Here is a 20,427-nt window from a genome sequence, read left to right as displayed (position 1 = left end):
CCATCGTGGACATGTGCATGGAGCAGCAGCAGCGTTTTGAGGTGCTCCTTTGGGCCCAGAAAGAGGACCGGCAGGTGCTGCGGAGCTTAGTAACCCAGGAGCCGCCGCCCATTCCCCGGCAACAGCGAACCCTCACATGCTGCTCATGAAGATGGACATCAAGATGAACCGGAGGCCTACCTCGAGGTCTTTGAGTACATGGCCAAAACCCTGAGATGGCCACAGGAACAATGGGCGGTACATCATCTAACGTTGCTGACCAGGTAAGCCCAGATCATGGCACAGCAACTTCCGGTCATGGACTTACTGGACTATGCAAGGTTGAAGAAGTCCATCCAGCAACAGGAGGGCTGCAGCCCAGAAGAACACAGGCAGTGTTTCCACTCTTTGACACTGAGCGAGGTCGGCCGTCCGTTTGCCTTTGCTCAGCAGCTTCGTGACACCTGCCAGCGGTAGGTGCTGGCCAAGAAAGACAGCAACGCCGATGACATCATCAGCTTGGTGGTGCTGGAGCAGTTCATCTCCCGGTTGCCAAAGGGGACATTGGACAATGAGGTCCAGCTGGGGGAAGAACATTTGATGGTATATCCGGGGGCCCCACACTCTTTTTTTCCCCTTGTTGTCTCCTCCCCTGTTCTCTCTCCCTCCCCCCTCCTTCCCTCCTCCCTGTTCCGTTTCCCCGGAAACGGGGGAACATTCCCCCAAGCAGGGACGTACCAAGTACCCGTGAGTATTAAAGGGGGTACATACCAAGCCTTGGTGGATTCAGGTTGTAATCAAACCTCCATTCATCAATTGCTGGTATAAAACGGGGCATTGGAAACAAATAATCGGGTTAAGGTGAGGTGTGTGAATGGGGATATTCATGATTATCCTGTAGTGACTGTCACGATAATGTTCTGGGGACAAAAGCATAATGTTTAGGTGGTGGTTAGTCCACGCCTCACCCATCCGCTAATTTTGGGATCTAATTGGCCAGCTTTTCATTTATTATTGAAAGGACTGTGTGCGGATGGGTCCTGTGAGGAAATGAAACAGCATGGGATGTGCGAAGCTCTGGCTGGGGAGGCGTGGCCTGGGCCATCTACATCTGCTCCACGTGAGGCTGACACTGGGGAGCGGGAGGTGTTATCCTCCCCCGCCCTTAGGGAATTCCAGGTAGAGGATTTCCCTCTAGAGCAGTCGCGAGACGAAACCCTGAAACACGCGTTTTACCAAGTGATAGTGATTGATGGTCAACGTCTTCAGCTGGACATCGCACTCACATATCCATTTTTTTCAATTATAAAAGATCAGTTGTATAGAGTGACACAGGACACTTGCACAGAGGAAAATACAGCCCAGTTGTTAGTACCAAAGAGCCGTTGGGAAATGTTATTCCAGGCAGCTCATTATAATCCAATGGCAGGTCAATTGGGACAGGTGAAAACACTAAGCTGTCTCATGGCCCGTTTCTATTGGCCGGGCATTCACGGGGATGTTCGCAGGTGGTGTGCGGCGTGCCGTGAATGTCAGCTGGTGAATCCGCCGGCTGCTCCAAAAGCACCTTTGTGCCCTGTTCCGTTGATCGAGGTTCCTTTTGAGCGAATTGGCATGGACCTCGTCAGGCCATTAGAACGGACGGCATGCGGACATCGCTTAGTGTTAGTCCAGGTGGATTATGCAGCATTATATCCGGAAGCAGTGCCTCGAGATGTTGCGGAGGCACTCTTCAGAATAATGTCCCGAGTGGGGATTCCGAAAGAAATAATCACTGATCAGGGCACTACTTTCATGTCACTTACACTACACAAGCTGTTTGAATTATTGGGTATTAAATCGATTCGGACAAGCATGTACCATCCACAAATGGATGGCTTGGTTGAACGATTTAAAAAGACCTTAAAAAACATGATTCGTAAATTCATGCACGACGATGCTCAGAATTGGGATAAGTGGCTCGAACCCCTGTTATTTGCAGTACAAGAGGTCCCGCAAGCCTCCACGGGGTTTTCCCCCTTTTGAATTGTTATATGGGTGTAAGCCCCATGGCATGTTAGACGACATGAAGGAAAATTGGGAGGAGGGACCTTCACGGGGGAAAAATGAAATTCAATACGTTCTTGACCTGAGAGCAAATCTCCACACACTTGGTTGACTATCCCAGGAGAATTTGCTACAGGCTCAGCGTCAGTCCCGACTGTATAACAGGGAAGCTCAGCTACGGGAATTTGTACCGGGAGATAAAGTACTTGTATTACTGCCCACATAGAGTTCAAAATTTTTCACGAAGTGGCAAGGGGTCACACGGCAAGTTGGGGAAGTCGACCAAGAGGTAGTGCATACGGTAGGGGCGGGGCTCGTCAAATTTACAACCTCAACCTACTAAAACCATGGAGAGAGGTAGTCCCTTTATTCTTGGCAATGGTAGTTCCGTAGAGGGAGGAGCTCAGTCCGAAGGTGAGTCTAAAAGCCAATCAGTTCACCCTTGTGGAGACCACCTCTCACCATCACAACGAACGGAGGTTGCCAGATTGCAAAAGAATTTCTCTGACGTGTTCTTGCCTCTCTCCCGGCCACACTAATCTCATAAAACATCACATCGAGACAACCCCCGGGGTAGTGGTACACAGTCGTCCCTACCGGCTACCCGAACACAAAAAACAGGTAGTACAGGAAGAATTAAAGGCCATGCTCGATATGGGGATAATAGAAGAATCCCACAGTGATTGGGCCAGCCCGGTAGTTCTGGTCCCTAAGAGCAATGGCTCGGTCCGGTTCTGTGTGGATTATAAGAAAGTCAACGCGGTGTTGAAATTTGATGTGTATCCAATGCCTCGTATTGACAAACTGCTCAATCGCTTGGACACGGCTTGCTTTTATTCGACACTGGATTTAACAAAGGGATATTGGCAGATCCCCTTAACGCCAATGTCCCGTGAGAAAACGGCTGAATCCACACTGTTTGGGTTGCACCAATTTGTGACCCATTCGGTTTGTTTGGGGCCCCGGCTACATTTCAGCGTCTTATGGACAGAGTCCTCAGACTGCACGCTGCGTATGCCGCTGCTTATTTGGATGATATGATATTATTTACAGTAATGATTGGGAGCAGCACATGCAGCATCTGAGGGCCGTTCTGAGATCACTGCGACGAGCAGGGCTCAAAGCAAACCCAAAGTAGTGCTCAATTGGGCAGGTGGAGGTACGGTATCTGGGGTTCCACTTGGGTCATGGGCAAGTGCGGCCCCAAATTGATAAAACCACAGCAATTGCGACATGCCGAAGACCCAAGACCAAAAAGGAGGTGAGACAGTTCTTGGGGCTGGCTGGCTATTATCGAAGGTTTGTGCCTAATTATTCAGATGTCACCAGGCCGCTGACTGATCTCACTAAAAAGGGAGCCAACAAGCTTTCACGCAGGTAAAAGCTGCACTTTGTGGCGGGCCGCTTCTGCATTCCCCTAACTTCTCTCTTCCTTTTGTTTTGCAGACGGATGCATCGGACAGGGGGCTGGGTGCTGTACTGTCCCAGGTGGTGGAGAAGGAGGAACGCCCAGTGCTGTACATTAGTCGGAAGCTCTCTGTGAGAGAGACTAAGTACATCACCATAGAGAAGTGCTTGGTCATCAAGTGGGCGGTCCTCGCTCTCCGCTACTATTTGCTGGGATGACCATTCACCCTCTGTTCGGAATATGCTCCGCTCCAGTGGCTTCACCGCATGAAGGATACCAACAACCAGATCACTTATTGGTATCTGGCACTCCAGCCGTTTAAGTTCGAGGTGGTCCACAGGCCGGGGGTGCAGATGGCTATCTTGGACTTCCTCTCTAGAAAAGGGGGGGAGTGGGCAGGCCAGGCTGTTCCCCCGACCTGAGTCGGGCGGGTATGTGGGGGCGAGGGCATGGGTGAGCGTTCATCTGTGGAGAGAGGAATCGGTAAGCGTTTTCGCCTGAGATGAATTGCTGCTAATTGTGATTTCTATGTTCACAGTGAGGGGCAGGGAGATAAAAGGCTGCCCAAAACCCCAGAGAGAGGGAGAGAACCCAGCTGACATGCTGTGTGTATTGGCTGCTGTCGGCTGTTGTGAAGCTTTACCGTCACGCTTGAGGTGGACGTGTTTAATTTATAAAATAAAAGTGATATACCTGAGTTGGAATCGCTGTTTCCTGCTTCCTCATTTCATTGAACCTTTACAGAGTTCAACAGACCACAGAGACAGCTGTGTAAGTTAGTAACCATGACTATGTAATTCACTGGACTCTCCAAAATGGTTTTACTATATTGCAATATTATTATCTAAATGCACAAAACCCATTCCGTTTTATTTATAATTTGTCTTCACAGTTTACATCTATGCTGATACAGAATAAGCTCAAGAGCTCTTTTGGAGATTGATGCTCTGCTAAGTTTGTTAGACGAGGAGTGTTTCTTTCACTCTACCTCTATGTAATACAGCCAGTGTGGCGGCAAAACTAACAAATCTCTCAACTTCAGATTTAACTATCTAATGGCACTCTCATTTTATTTCCAATCTGTGCCTTGTGGTAGATGTGAAAGGTTTCCAAAAGTTCCTTTATTTATTTTTTATTTTAGCTTTTTTTGTACATAGAATGCACTCCTGCTTTGTTCCTAATTATGCAGGATGCCAGTTCCTACAATGCTATGAAAATATTTTTGTTTTGCTCATGGTCGAATTATGTGTGGAGGTTATCTTTTGTGGTCTGTTTTATATGGGGTGTTAACTCAGGTCATAATAGCCATATTGGTGCTTTAGAAAAGTCTATATGAGTATGCAAAGTAGTTTGTATATGAAGGTACGCAGCTTAAAGGAGTCAATAATGTGATTAAAAGAAAGAAAATCTTAAATATACTGAAGAGGGATAAGATTCAAATTGCTTTGCTACAAGAGACTCATTTAAATAATCAGGAACATCAAAAACTCTGCAGGGATTGGGTTGGGCAAACTTCTTTTTTTTCTTTTTCTACAAAAAGCCACAGTACCAGTATCTTAATGCATAAAAAAAACCTTCCGTTCACTTTAATATCACAATATTCAGATGAAGAGGGTCAAATTGTCTTAATAAAGGGTCTCCTTCACGGCAACGAAATTAATGGATGTATATATGCCCCTTATGATCACGATGAGACTTTTTTTGCAAGGATATTCAGCAAATTGGCAAGTCTTGACTGTAATAATGTCATTTTGGGTGGCTATTTGAATTGTTTTCTTAATCCTATTATGGATACATTTCCTTCAGCCACTATTTATTTATTTTTTATCCCATTTACTCCCAATATGGAATTCCCAATTCCCACTACTTAGTAGGTCCCCGTGGTGGCGCAGTTACTCACTTCATTCTGGGTGGCGTAGGACAAGTCTCAGTTGCCTCCACCTCTGACACAGTCAATCCGTGCATCTTATCACGTGGCGCGTTGTGCATGACACCGTGGAGACTCCCAGCATGTGAAGGCTCATGCTACACTCCACGATCCACGCACAACTTACCATGCATCCCATTGAGAGCGATAACCACTAATCGCTACCACAAGGAGGTTACCCCATGTGACTCTACCCTCCCAAGCAACCGGGCCAATTTTGTTGCTTAGGAGACCTGGCTGGAGTCACTCAGCACACCCTGGATTCGAACTCGCGACTCCAGGGGTGGTAGTCAGCTTCAAAACTCGCTGAGCTACCCAGGCCCCCCTCCAGCCACTATTGCCCCACAGGTCTCCAGTTTAATATATAATGCTTGTCATGAACAGAATCTTCTTGACATTTGGAGGTTCCACAATCTCTTTTCTAAAGAGTTTACTTCTCACATCCCTATCAAACCACTTCTCGCATTGATTATATATTTATATCATGTCATATGGCTCATTTGGTCAACCAAGCAAACATTGGTCCCATCACTCTCTCTGACCATGCCCTGGTTACTATCTCTATACACCCTCTCTGCACTTCAGAAGGCCCTCAATTCTGGAAATTGAACCCTTATCATCTGATGGATGACCAGTTTGTTGAATATCTGAGAGAGCAAACAGACATCTATTTTCTTTCTAATGACTCAGATGAAATGGATCCTAGGGTGATATGGGAGGCCTACAAAGCTTATATCAGAGACATGATAATTTCTTATGTAAGCAAAAAGAACAAGGATAAAATAGCTAAATAGCTTGAACTAGAGAAGAAAATATCCAATCTGCAAAGACAATTTTATTTTGAAATCGGAAGATATACTGACCCAATTAAAGCACACTAGGACGTTACTAAATGATTTAATGACACCACAAGTTGAGAGAAATATTTTTTGCTAGACAGCATCTTTTTGAGATGGGAAATAAACCAAACCGCTTGTTAGCAAAACATACAAAGAATAGACCAGGTAAAAAATGTATTCCAGCCATGAAAGATACAGAGGGAAGACAGTGCATCGATAATAAAGAAATTAATGCCACATTTAGATGGTTTTATGTCTCACTGTACTCTTCTTAAGTCAATGTACATAGTTTAAAAGAACTCATTCCTTGATAATTTAGCTATTCCAAGTATTACCAACAGACAGCGTGATTTATTAGAAGCCCCCTCTCCTTGCTAGAAGTTAAAGAGCACCTCAAATATTACCTTCCATGTAGTGTGTTATATAGCTGTTTGTGAATGTAAAATATCTGCAAAGTTTCAAAAATCAAAGTGCACGATAAATGAAGTTATTGACTCCCAAAAGAAAGAACCGATTCTGAACACTTGAAACGAGTCGTTAGTAATTCCAGACTTACTTCCTGTACTAACCTACGTAATTTGGTAACAAAAAAACCCTCCTCTGGTCTTCACTGGCCACTCGCGAACAGCTTTGACCCGCCCTCAAACACTACACTAAGCCGTAGACCAATCACAACAGACTGGAACATCTGACCAATCAGAGCAGAGTAGGCTCTCTGGAAGGAGGAGTTTAGAATGAATCCTTTAGAACGGATCATTGAACGAGTCGTTTTTGACACTGGGGAAAAAAAGGTAATGCTTTAATTTAAATTATGAGCAAATTAAAGTGTTTTTTGACCTTGGATGCATGTAAATCTATTGTATGAGAGCTTTAAAACAAAATTAGGCACGTTTAAAAACCATAATAGGTGCTCTTTAAGTCCACTATCTGCTCTTTACAGTCAGGGAAATCCCCAGGCCCTGACTATTACCCAGTTGAATTTTTTAAAATAATGCAGGACAAGCTTAGTGGATACATTTTGAAGGCCTTTACTAAATAATTTTAGGAATCTTCTGTTTTAGATGTCATGAAGACAGCAGTGATTTCGCTTATCCTAAAAAAGGGAAAAAACCCAGAACAATGTGGATCATATAGGCCAATACGTTTATTAAATGTTGATATAAAGATATTGGCTAAGATTTTTGCAAAACGACTAGAACCGGTTATACCTAGTATGAGTGAGGCTGACCAGACAGGCTTCATTAAAGGTCAACAGTCTTATTATAACACTCGACATTTATTTAATATTATGAGCTACCTTGAAATGACTTCAGATTCAGGCCTTCTAGTATCAATAGATGCAGAGAAAGTATACGATAGGGTGGAGTGGGGTTACTTGCTCGGGGTCATGAGAAAATTCAGCTTTGGGAGTAATTTCTCTAAGTGGGTCAGCTTGTTGTATACTAACCATAAAGCCGCTATAATAACCAATGAGGTCATCTCTGATCCATTTGATCTTCATCGTGGAACACTTCAAGGCTGCGCACTGTCACACTTGCTGTTTGTGATTTCAGTTGAGCCCCTAGCAATACATGTAAGACAGAATTATAGAATTCATGGTGTTCATTTGGGGCAAAAAAACTGCAAAAAATATAATGCTCTATGCAGATGATGTCATTCTCACTATTAGACAGCCCGACATTTCCTTGCCAGAAATTATTAAAAGTATTGAACAATCTGGGTCTGTTTCAGGGTATAAAGTAAATTTTCTCAAATTGGAAATAATGCCAATTGGGACACATAGTAAATCTAAACCTCCCTACATAAACCCGTTTAGATGGGCACCTCAAGGCCTCTCATACCTGGGCATACATATACCACCTAAGCTTTCATTATCATATTTGTCAAATATTAAACCATTGATAGTACAGGTTAAGAATGATTTGACAAGCTGGTCGGCTCTCCCAGTTTCTTTTCTAGGAAGGATAAATTTAAATAAAATGATTATCCTACCTAGAATTGTATACCCTCTTTCCATGTCATTTCTTTTAATGTCTTCAAATGATATTAAAGAAATAAGTCTATATCCAGTTATATGGGCAGGCAGGAAGCCTAAGATAAAATTGGATGTTTTACATGAACCAACAGGTAGAGGTGGCTGGGCACTGCCTAACATTAGGTTTTGTGCTTGGACAATAAAGGCGAGATTAATTATGGACTGGATACATAAACCTCCTGATTCTTCCTGGGTTGAAATAGAAATGGACTTAAGTGAAACATCTGCATTAGTTCATCTTTTAGATGAGAAGACCCCAATTTCCTCTGAACTGAAGAACTTTCCTCTTATTTATACAACTTTGCAAACATTGTCCACCATTAAAAGATTCTTCCATCATAACCAATCCTTATCTATTCTTTCTTTACTGGTAGATAATTCAGGTCTATGTCCTTCTAAGATGGGATCACATTTTTCTTCATGGCAACAGGCTGGTATAAATTATATATATGATCTCTTTCATAAAGGTGAATTTATGATATTTTTGATAAGCTTATATCCCAGTTACATATTACACAAAACAATTTATATAAATATTTACAAGTTAGACACTATGTTAGCACTAGAAATGGTGGACTTATTATTGGAAATGATGACCACTTTATGGAGAAATTCTTCCTACGCAGTGCAGAAACCAAAAAGTTTATATCCAAATTCTATTCAGTGTTATATAAGGAGAATAAGTTATCTGGTCTTCAAAAATATTGGAGTAAAAACATTGGATTTTAAATTGACAGTTTCATGGGAAAGCATCATTAAACTCCCAGCCACCATTTCTATTTGTACTAGGTTTAGAGAAATGCAGTTTAACAATGCATAAGGTTTATATATTACCACATAGATGCAGTAAATTCAGCAAACAGGTGTCACCTAATTGTGCAAATTGCAAAGATTCTCTTGGTACTTTTTGCATTCCCACAGACAGTGAAAAAAAGATTTTTGGTTCATTTTTGGTTCTCAATCTGCAAAGCCCTTTCAGAAATTTGCAAAGTAACAGTTCAAGTTTCACCATCCACGTGTTTACTTGGCACTTTGCCCCCCTCCCTTGAGGAACACAAAGGCACCATCCATCCTTTGCAGATGCTGGCAAGGAAAGCCATTATGACTAAATGGGTTGGAGATAGCCCTCCACTGTATGGGGATTGGCTGGCCATGATAAAGGACCTTCTATCTTAAGAAAAACTCAGATTCTATCTCATGTGGATACTCAAGTTTTTTAATAAAATGTGGAAAGAACCTTTGAAGTTGTGAAGGTTCCAGTGTGTATCCTTAATGTGTTGACTGTTAAATAAATGCACACACCCCTACCCCTACTGTCTGAATATATGTATCTATTATATATATGTATATAGATATATATTTTATATATGTACTTTATTTTTCTCCACCATAGTGTTATAATTAACATATTGCTTTTTCCATTTTTTGTAATTAATGTAACAATTATTTTTACTTGCTGTGGACATTGTTAAAAATACTAATAAAAAAAAAAGAAAGAAACGTAATTAGATTTCTGTGTGCATACCAGCAAGCCATTAGAGATAGAAATACACTCAGCAGGGGTGCAATTGGAGAAAGATGAGTGATTTAAAGTCATTATTTATGACTGACACATTTGAGTTTTGTAATCTCCAGGAATCTGAGACATGCCTGTCTGCTGGTATTGTCTTACTTTTCATTTAGATAATGAAGGATGCTCTGGTATAGAATAGATCACTACAAGCACTTTGATACAGCAGCACTTGAGCAGGAGAGTGTGAATTTGATGTGTGGGTGGACAGAGTGTCTTTGAGGAGTTTTTAGCATCTCTTTGAAGGTGAAGTTTGTAGTTGGTGTCACTAAACAGAATTGCAAATATAAAAATATTGACTGTTTTCAAACCGAGTTACCGAACGTTCGAACGGACAGTCCTGCCTAAACTCACACCATTGGTTCAGCCAATGTTGTTATGTTGGGCTAGTCAGGAATGCTCGAATAGAACAATGTTTTGAGCCACAGTGTTTACACTTTTAGGGGAAATCAACCTAAGAATGGCTTACGTATAGCTGACTCTGCATATTAAGCTAGGATATATCGGTGTATACAGTACCACTCCTCCAAATTTACTTCTTTTGTCCTTTTCAAACTACTTTTTCTTCTGAGAGACGGACTAGTCCTGCAGTAATCTGTAATTAAGTGCAGGTCTGTCTCTGCCCTAAGGGTAATTGCTCTGTCTTTACAGGCTGAACTCAATTATATTGTCACACACCAGAACGCTGAATTTTATTTGTCAGAAAGTTTGCCAGTAGAGGGCAGCGACTTGTCACACATGGTGCGTTAATAGCAATCATTTCTCTTCATGGTTCTCAAACTCCTGTTGAATTGGCCACTAATTCTTTTTATTTGACGTGTAGGAAAGAGATGATTTAATATCATGGTTCAGCTCAGAAAATGGATGAAGAAGTTCGTATTAAGCTCCTCTTACGAACGGAGATGAGATGGTGTATTGTGATGGATGTGTCTGAGACAAGAGTAAAACTGACTCTCTTTTTCTCTCTTTTCTAGCTTGTGATGAGTGGACTGTGCTGCCCAATCCAGATCTTCATCATGACGTCAACCGCTTTGGCCACTCAGCTGTGTTTCACAATGGGTATCTCAATGTTTTTATATGTGCTAAAACATCCATTCTTACTTTGGAAGTCGATGGGGCAAGTGTACAGTACCAGAATAAACATTTAATAATCTGCAAAATTATCCAATCTTTCAACTCGTGTCATGACTATGTAAATCATGGAGTGAACTCTGCCCATAGGTATTACATTTGTAACATGTAGCCAAAAGTTGTTCCACTTAGAAAGGTAGTTTAGACTAGTAAATTTGGACCAGAGATGTCTAAACCAGGGCCCGCGGGCCAAAGTTGGTCCGTGATGACCTATAATTTGGACCACCTTGCCATATGACAAGAGTAAAAACAATTACAAAAATATGCCGTTAACGCAGCCCTTCATTGCTTTAGTTAAGCAGATTGCAGATTCATGTTTCCCTTATGTTCATATAGTGAAAAACTGTGGAAAACATGGCTTCGCTTTTTTTTTTTTTTTTTTTTTTTTTTTTACTAGATTTTTACCTCATGTATTACAAATGTGATTATTTTCAATAGGCTAAAAAATAATGAGAGATTATTTTGTTGCCATATTGCCCAGCTCTATATGACTAAACAAACCAGGACAAGTTGCTATGTACCATCTATTTTAATAATAAATATATTCTATTTTTACAAAGTTGAGGCTTTAAGTAAAATTTGTAGTGAAAATGCTAAATAAAAGTTAATTGAATTTTTAGCAATTTTGTTTACAAAAAAAACATGTATTTACTATCATAATAAATTGTGATATCACATTTTATGCTCACCTCTCTGCTCTCAAAATATCGGAATTGGCCATTACAAAAAAATACATACCGGTCGATCACTAGTAACTGGGATCTGTGTTGTCATTTCATATTTCCGCTTATGGAGAATTCTACAAATTTTTTGTAGTACTTAACATTATGCTACAAATGCTGTCAGTTGAGCTTATCTTCTATTGAACACTGAATATTCCTTTAACCACGTGATGATTTATGTGTAATTTGATTCATATGTAATTTGTCATGTTTACATTCTGCATTCATGCTGCTAAAGCTAACACGTACTACAAGGGACTAATATGCACTGGTTACCATCTGTTATTGTATTTTATGGTGACAAGATATACTGTAAAATTGGTGTATAAAAAGGTGCTAGACAGGTGTCAATGGGCAGAATACAGACAAAAATTAATGATTAAGGGTATATCTCACATTGGGCAGAGGTGTATATGGCTTAAAGGCACCAAACAAAGGTACATGAACGGACCGGCATATCCAACACTGTGAATGGCACTTAAGTGAATGGACACTTAAGTGTTTAAGTAGATTTGGTTACATTTGTAGACTAATAAAAAAAAAAAAATAATTACCTGACATGGTAAGTGTCTCTATGCGAACGATCGTACAGATGTTTGGTAGGTTTGCACCAGCTTGGCAAATGTGCACACTAGTGTGTTCATGTTGACTGATCTCGACTGAGTAAATAAATTAACCGGAAAAAAATGTTGCCATCAAAATAGGTGGAGCACCGGGTCAAACTCACCGGTTATGTGGACCAATGGCATTATGAAGGTGTTAAACAGCTAGTATGAAGATTTCCTGAAAGTTTGCATTAGCAAGCTGTTTCGAAACACTGCAACAAACACAAAAACACTTTTTTTTTTTTTTTCCTTTAAAATTTTATCACACTTGTTCTTTCTTTGATTTTTTTTTTTTTTTTAAGAAGTGTATTCGTGCCTTTATCTTGTCTGTGTGAAGTTACAGTATATCCACCCTTTCAACTCATGTCATGACCATTAAAAAATAAGAACTTTGAAGTCAAGCTCTTACAACGAGAGTAATGGAGAAAATGTCAGTTTTGCATAATTTGCACAAGAATACCAGGAAGGGACGTGCTGTTTCTATCTGTAAAGCAGTGTTTACATGGAGAAAATTCCACCCAGGAATTACATCAGTAACCATACATCAGTACATAGCATAACCAGAAGTTCTTCCTCAAAGAAAAGTAGTCCCACCTTATAATCACACTTATCCACACAAATCTCTTTTAGAAGACCTTCTAGAAGACTTTCTATTGTGAGATTTTAATGTGAGCTCTGTATTCTTGCCCATAATTCCTGGTGTCTTCAGTTCAATGCTGACCTTTTTGTGGGGAGGCAAAGCACCGCTTTTGTTTGAATGTTTCAGTCCCTCTGTTCACCACTCTACCCAACATTTGCTTTATGTTGCTCCTCATTCTCACTGCCCTCCTTACTAGGGATGTGCAAAACTACATATTTTCAGAATCGACTGTTTGGTGAGTTGCCTGAATGACTAGCCAGCTAATAGGTCTTGAAGTCCTGTACAATTATTGATTTCAAGTTGACCTGACCCCGATTGGATGTGTTCCTTAGGGGACATTTACATAAGATGAATTCATGACTTCAGAAACATCTAGAAAGAACACAGCGGAGACATTGGATTATTGCACTGTTTTTAACTTTACACAGCATCTCAAAAACACAACGGCAACACTTGTGGCGAGTAACTAAAAAACAACAATGCAAGGCACTATGCAACTATGCAAAGACATTCATTTAAATGTGTATAGCTATGGAATGGGTGGTGCAGTAAAGTGGATAAATTTAAAGACGCAAATTTTCTGAAGGGATTTTACCTTTTATCATGGCCCATCCCTACTCTTCACCCTTCTTACCCTTCCTGCCTGTCCTTCAGCGCTCCACCGCCTTCCCAACTCTTTCTCTCCTCTTTCATTCCTTCAAAGATCTGAGAGATTAATCTCTTTCTGTGTGTGTGTGTTTCAGGGTGATGTACGTGTATGGAGGCTTTAACAGCCTGATGCTCAGTGATGTGCTGCAGTTCACTCCTGCGAGCTGCGCTGCATTCTCTGAGCAGCTGGAGTGTGTGACGGCCGTGCCTGGTGTCAAGTGTGTGTGGAACTCCACTACCTCCACCTGTGTGTCCTGGGAGGCAGCGGCGCCCTATGACATGGAGAGCTTGAGAAGCAACTGCAATCCCAGAGTGTGTAAGTGAAGCAGAAAAAGAGGACATCTGCTTTCTCTGTCACTTAAGCACTATTTGGAAGGGATTCGTTTTCAAAACAACATTTGAGTTACAACTATTAACATAGGACATCTGTGATTTTCATGTACTGATTCGGATGGGATTGGGATCTCTGTAGGTATTTCTTTAGTTGTTGGTGTCTGTTGCCCGGATGTGGGCATTAGGGAAGGATTCATTCACTACCAGTCTAAATTTGGACACTCTTGACTGAATTTGTGTTTCTCATGATTTAAAATATTTTGATCTAAAGGTTTATGTGCAATGTGTTTTTTTTCTTTTTCTCCAGATGTTGACGGTGAAAAATGTGAGCAATATTCAGACTGCTACAGCTGTACAGCCAACACTAACAGCTGCCAGTGGTGCAGTGCGGTCTGTGCGTCTGTCCATGTCAACTGCACCGATCCCCGAGTAAGACTGACCATCAAATATTCCATGACTGAAAGCCATTTAATAGAGTCATGTGATGAAGTACAAGTGCACCTTTACAGACATCAATGAATTTTGAATCATGGGACTTTGCTGTGATGTACCTGTATATAATCTGTCTCCCTGCCAGCAGGGTTCGATACTGGATTATGAGGCATGTCCAAAGGATAACCCTTCTTCTGTGTGCAATAAGAGGACCAGCTGTAAAAGTTGTGCCACAGATCAGAACTGCCAGTGGGAGGCAAGAAATCAAGAGTGCATTGCCCTACCTGGTAATGACGCTAAGGTGTTGGAGAGTAACTAAATAAAAGTAGCCACGCTACTAACTTAATGGGAAAGTTCACCAAAAATGTTCACCCTCATGTTTTTCCAAACCTGTATGACTTTATTCCGTGGAACACAAAGAAAGTATTTGCAGAATGTTAGCCTCAGTCACCATTCACTTTCATTGCGTCTTGCCTCAGTCACCATTCATCTTTTTTTCCATACAACTAAAGTGAATGGTGACCGAGGCTTACATTCTGCCTAACATGTCTTTTTGTGAGGGATACACACAAATTGTGTAAACAGTTTCCCCAAGATGATCCAATGGTGCTGTACTGTTTTTGTTTTTTAGGGAATATCTGCGGGGAGAGTTGGCATCTGGTGGGGAACTCATGTCTAAAGCTTATCACAGCCAATGACACATATGACAATGCTAAACTGGCATGTCGCAATCACCAAGCTGTGCTAGCTTCCCTCACCACTCAGAAGAAAGTCCAGTTTGTCCTCAAAGAGATTCATAACAGATCATTGCAGGTGAGTTTGGATCTTACCAAACTTCTAGTGATTATTTACCAAGGTTTTCTTAAAGGGATAGTTCACCCAGAAATGAAAATTCTTTCATCTACCTTCCCATCATGTTGTTCCAAAACTGGATCACTTTTTTCTTTGCATGGAACTCAAAATTAGTTGTTAAGCAAATGTTAGCCTCAGTCACCATTCCCTTTCATTGTGTGGAAAAAAAGATTAAATGAAAGTAAACCATGGCTGAGGCTAACATTCTGAGTAAATGATGACAGAATCTGTTGTTTCTTCTTGCCATTGACACATTTGGCTTGCTCAATAGGAGTTGGAATTTTTTGTAAAGCGCCTGTGGAACAGTATGTATTACTAAAAGTGTTTTGAAATTAAGTGTGTGTGTGTGCGTGTGCACGTGTGTGTGTGTGTGTGCGCTGCAGTTGGAATTAGGGGTGACTCCATGGGTGGGTCTGAGGAAGATCAACGTCTCGTACTGGTGCTGGGAGGACATGTCCCCATTTACTAACTCCACACTACAGTGGTTGCCGGGCGAGCCCAGTGACGCTGGTTTCTGTGGGTACCTTGCTGAACCTACCTTCAACGGCTTGAAGGCGGCGACCTGCGTAAACTCTGTCAATGGAAGTCTGTGTGAACGACCAAGTGAGAAAAATACACACACACTGTATGAAGTGCACTGCAACGTGTACATTGTCTTTCATATAGTGATAGACCAATATATCAGTCAAATAGATTAATCGGCCGATTGCCCCATTTACAGATGTGGTTGAAGTTTGTGTCAGGTTGAAATTCTGCTGTGAATTTCTGAGTGAATAATACACATTTTTATGAATTTTGAGTAAATCTTGTGTAAAATAAGTGCATTTTATTCTCACAGTTTGTTGTGCAATTCATTTACTGTCATTAACTTGTGTTTTAGACTGTGGCCCCAAAAAGTACAGTATTTGGACAGTCCACTTTTTTTTTTTTTTTTTTTTTTTGTCATCGCATTTGTCATTACAACAAAACATCAAACCATGTGTCATTTATTGTAAGGACATATTGCACAGGCATACTTGTAAGCAAAACCTTCTACAAAAAGTTTATTTTTTGTAAAAACAAATTTCTTAAATAATTAACCGGTTATAATTAAGACACTGTTTATACAGTATATTATACATTATTAGCTATTTAAACCCATCAGTTGACTGCTACTTTCATGTTGCCTTTCTTATCTCTCTCATGCTTTTTCTTTCATTCTCTCTCTCTCTCTGCAGCCAACCACAGTGTAAAGCAGTGTCGGACACCCTGTGCCCTGCGCTCTACCTGTAGTGAGTGCACCAGTGGGAGTTCAGAATGCATGTGGTGTAGTAACATGAGGCAGTGTGTGGACTCGAATGCCTATGTGGCATCCTTCCCTTATGGCCAGTGTATGGAGTGGTACACCATGAACAGCTGCCCACGTATGTCACTCTTTCTGTCATGCCTGTCAGCCCTGCTTTTGTTTTCTCTTCGTAAATCAAAGACTGAACATCAGTATATCTTCTATTTAGAGTCTTGTAATGGACAACCTATAATTTCACATCATTCCCCTCTGGCAAAAAAATCAATTCCCATAAAATGTACTAAATAGCACCACACAACTGGCAAGGGTTCACTTGAGATGAGATTATTGAGCTGCACAAACCTCCTGATAAATGTGTGTTTGTATATAGCTGCAGTTTGTGGACACAATTGTCCCCAAAAGTGAGATAAATCTGACAAAACCTGCCTTTGGGGACATTCATAAACAATGTCAATTGGAAAAACTGATTAATGAATAAAGCAAAATGGTTGTTTACAATTCTAAAAATGCAAAAAAAAAAATCTATTTGGTAGGCAGATGTTTAGTCTATAATAATTGTATTCATTTTATTTCAAAACAAAAGTTGTCAATGTCCCCATTTAAAAAAAAAAAAAAAAAAGTATATGTTTTTTGTTTTTGTTTTTTTTTAAGCGGAGAATTGTTCTGGCTTTAAGACGTGTGCTCAGTGTTTGGACCAGCCTGGCTGTGGATGGTGCACTGATCCCAGTAATACAGGTCGGGGCCAGTGTATAGAGGGCTCTTACCGTGGACCAATCCAGACACTGTTCCACGCCCCATCCTCATCAGGCCCCTCCCTCATTCCAGCCCCTCAGCCAATGCTGAACGTGAGCTTGTGTCCATTTGAGTTCAATTACAACTGGTCCTTCATCCAGTGCCCAGGTAATAAGAATTTGCTTTACATAAGGCAGTTTTTTTTGTTTGTTTTTTTGTTTATGGAATGAATGAATGATTTAATTGATGAATATCAATCAATGTTGGTAAATGTATTTTCAAATGTTGATAAATATTTACAACAAATCACATCTTTGTTTTGACAAAAGTCACTGTGCCTACATATCCTCATTTTTTTTTTTTTTTTTTTTCTAGCATAGATATGGAGGCCAAATATAAAATGTAGGTGATTTGTAACTAGGGTTGAGTGATACATTTTTTTTTTATAAGTCATTTTAAAACAAATACACACATGTCGAGGTATTTGTTAAATATCACCAGAAGGCTGTAAAATATCTTTTTTTTATTTTTTTTTTTTATTTTTTTTTTTTGCCATATCGCCCAGGCCTGTTTGTAGATGAATATATTGGTGTGTGTCTTCAGAAAATCATGATGTTGTTGTTGTTTTTTTTCTTTTTATTATTATTATTTTACAATCATCATATAATTGTTCTATGTTGAATTGCTTCCCTTTAAGTTGCTTTTTCTCTCTGGTTTAGCGTGCCAGTGTAATGGGCACAGTGCATGTGTCAATGAGAGTGTCTGTGAGAGATGCGAGGACCTCACCATGGGCAATCAGTGTGAGAGCTGCATCTCTGGTTACTATGGTGATCCCACAAATGGAGGAAGCTGTCAACGTAAGTCTAAACACAACCTCATGCCCAAATACAGTTCACTCTTTTGAGTGAAAAAACAAAAGTGTTAGTTCACCCAAAAATGAAAAATTCTTGTAATTTACTCATCCTCGTGTATTTTTAGACTTTAATTTCACTTTCATTAAATGGGGAAAATGAAATGAAAGTGAATGGTGATTGAGGTTGTCAGTCTATAACCTTCTGCCTAATGGCTTCTTTTGTCTTTTTATTTAGAACAACATGTATATGACGGAATTTTAATTTTTGGATGAAATATTATTTTAATTGTATGTGTTTGTTGGTCATTCACAGCTTGTAAATGCAATGGCCATGCCAGCAAGTGTAATTCTAACAACGGCAAATGCTATTGTACCACCAAGGGCATCAAAGGAGACCGCTGCCATCAGTGAGTGCATGAACACACACATACTCAAAAACTCTCATTTTGTCTTTCGTTTGATGTCGGTCTTCGCTATATTTGTCAAATGAAGCACTTTGCGTATCTTGATATCAAGCTATTTCCTTTCTCATTTTCACTCTCTGGTCTTTTTTTTTGTTGCCTTTCTCTCTCTCAGGTGTGAGGTAGAAAATCGTTACCAGGGCAACCCTCTGAAGGGAACGTGTTATTGTGAGTATGTCAGTGCAGCAGCTGATGACTGTCCATATTGTGGCCAGTTGAGTGATTTAGTCATTTTCTGAACTGCTCATTTTGTCCTTACCTGATTGAGCCTGAGAGAAACCATGAACGTGTGTGTGTGTGTGTGTGTGTGTGTGTGTGCGCGCGCCTATCAATCTTTGAAAGTATCAAAATTTTAGCTTCTCAGAGTAAGACTTCTCAATATTTTCTCTCTCTCTTGTTTTTCTCTCATATATGCGACTGTCTCTGTCTGTCTGTCTATCTGTCTTTCTGTCACATACAGACACTCTGCTGATAGATTACCAGTTCACCTTCAGTTTGTCTCAAGAGGACGACCGCTACTACACTGCCATCAACTTTGTGGCAAATCCTGATGAGGTGTGTCATGTTGACAAGACATGATTTTTCCTTGAGTTTTACAGTGACAATAAACTGGCCCTTAATAAAACTTGGATTATAGTTTTGTAAAACTGGCAAACCTTGATATGATCACACTGCTTCTAAATTGATTGACATGGTAGTGCTACATAATCTTAGATGTCTGTTATTGTTATCGCTGAAGTTTCAGGTAAATTCGTCCGACACTGTTCAACAGGGTCAAGTGAGAATCTCTGAATAGAGGAAGTACTGCATGATGAATATATGTACGATCAGGACCATGAAATTGTCAGTTGTTTCTTGATGATGATATAGACATTTTGGCTGACACTGATTGTCAGTAATTATTTTTATGTTGTGGCTCATAACTGATGTGAGATATTATAAATCTAAACTGTGTTTTTGTTTTTAAAACAATTATTGTTGTTCACATTAAGTAGTAGTAAATCTTTATTGTCCCTTCAATCGTCAGTTTTTGTTGCAGCATCTGATGATGACAAAAACTTATCCACAATCACAAACATTCATTCAAAACATATATACATTTTTCAGATTAATAACTATAAATCACATAGTTAAAAAACTCCAGTCTAGAATTTTGCATGCTTACATCCTGTCTACACTGGATGCAAGTGTGTCATGTCAGAAGCATATCTTTGCCATTATTATCAATGATGTTGTCTACACTGGAAGCATCCGTTGCAGCACGTCACGTCGCGTAGTGCTGACAGTAAATGGATGCGCCGTTCTATTTCAGACGCGCTGCAGAGGTACTCCAGCCACTTTATTATCCTGCCCGTCTGAAATAAAATGGTTTTACTTACCAAATACCATACGTGTAAATCCTTCTGCCATTAATTTTATTTGTTACCTATTTTATTAATTACTGTTGCATTAAAGTCAGCTTGTGATGTTTTTTGGTGTCTGATCTACTAATTAAAATTTTTGTTTCTAACCACATGTATATACAGTTTTAGCTACAATAATAATTCTATAATAAGTGAATGTTTATACCAGTGGATTTCCATTGAAAATAAATGATATACTGGATTTTCATCGATTTAACCATTGATGAAGTCTACTCGAGCTCATTGCTGATTGGTCCATGCTGTCTGCGTGTCATTTCGAATGTTCACTTCAACGCTTTCAGTGTAGACAGCCTCAAACCATTGCGTTGTGTCGCGTCACGTCACATCAACGGACACATCCGGAATAGATGTGGTGTTACTGTGAAATCAGCCATCAAAACATTGATGAACAATAGAAAAGATGGTTAACTGTTTCTGATTTTTTTTGTAACCTGGCATAGAAAAAGAGTATACTGTTTGAACAGAAAAACATATGCCATGATATTTTCTGCTTCCAATATTTAGA

At 40.2% G+C, this 20,427-nt stretch overlaps 1 protein-coding gene across 3 annotated transcripts in view; it reads left to right on the top strand.

Annotated features, from left to right (window-relative positions):
• LOC127414220 (attractin-like) overlaps positions 1-20,427 on the top strand; it is a 110,217-nt gene that overhangs the window by 42,015 nt on the left and 47,775 nt on the right. For 2 of the 3 annotated variants that reach the window (XR_007892764.1, XM_051652086.1), the window contains exons 11-22: positions 10,779-10,863; positions 13,646-13,866; positions 14,191-14,312; positions 14,461-14,602; positions 14,947-15,128; positions 15,551-15,770; positions 16,385-16,570; positions 17,104-17,352; positions 17,904-18,041; positions 18,351-18,444; positions 18,614-18,666; positions 18,959-19,053. Coding sequence is in view for 2 of the 3 variants with exons in the window: in XM_051652086.1 (XP_051508046.1) it covers positions 10,779-10,863; positions 13,646-13,866; positions 14,191-14,312; positions 14,461-14,602; positions 14,947-15,128; positions 15,551-15,770; positions 16,385-16,570; positions 17,104-17,352; positions 17,904-18,041; positions 18,351-18,444; positions 18,614-18,666; positions 18,959-19,053 (1,787 nt within the window). In the remaining variant the exon portion in view is untranslated. The remainder of the gene's footprint in view (positions 1-10,778; positions 10,864-13,645; positions 13,867-14,190; positions 14,313-14,460; positions 14,603-14,946; positions 15,129-15,550; positions 15,771-16,384; positions 16,571-17,103; positions 17,353-17,903; positions 18,042-18,350; positions 18,445-18,613; positions 18,667-18,958; positions 19,054-20,427) is intronic. The other variant, XM_051652087.1, reaches the window with a different exon arrangement.

This window comes from Myxocyprinus asiaticus, chromosome 23 (genome assembly GCF_019703515.2).
Source record: "Myxocyprinus asiaticus isolate MX2 ecotype Aquarium Trade chromosome 23, UBuf_Myxa_2, whole genome shotgun sequence".
NCBI classification, from domain to species: domain Eukaryota; kingdom Metazoa; phylum Chordata; class Actinopteri; order Cypriniformes; family Catostomidae; genus Myxocyprinus; species Myxocyprinus asiaticus.
The sequence above is the reverse complement of the archived record's forward strand: the minus strand, read 5'-3'. Positions and strand labels throughout refer to the sequence as shown.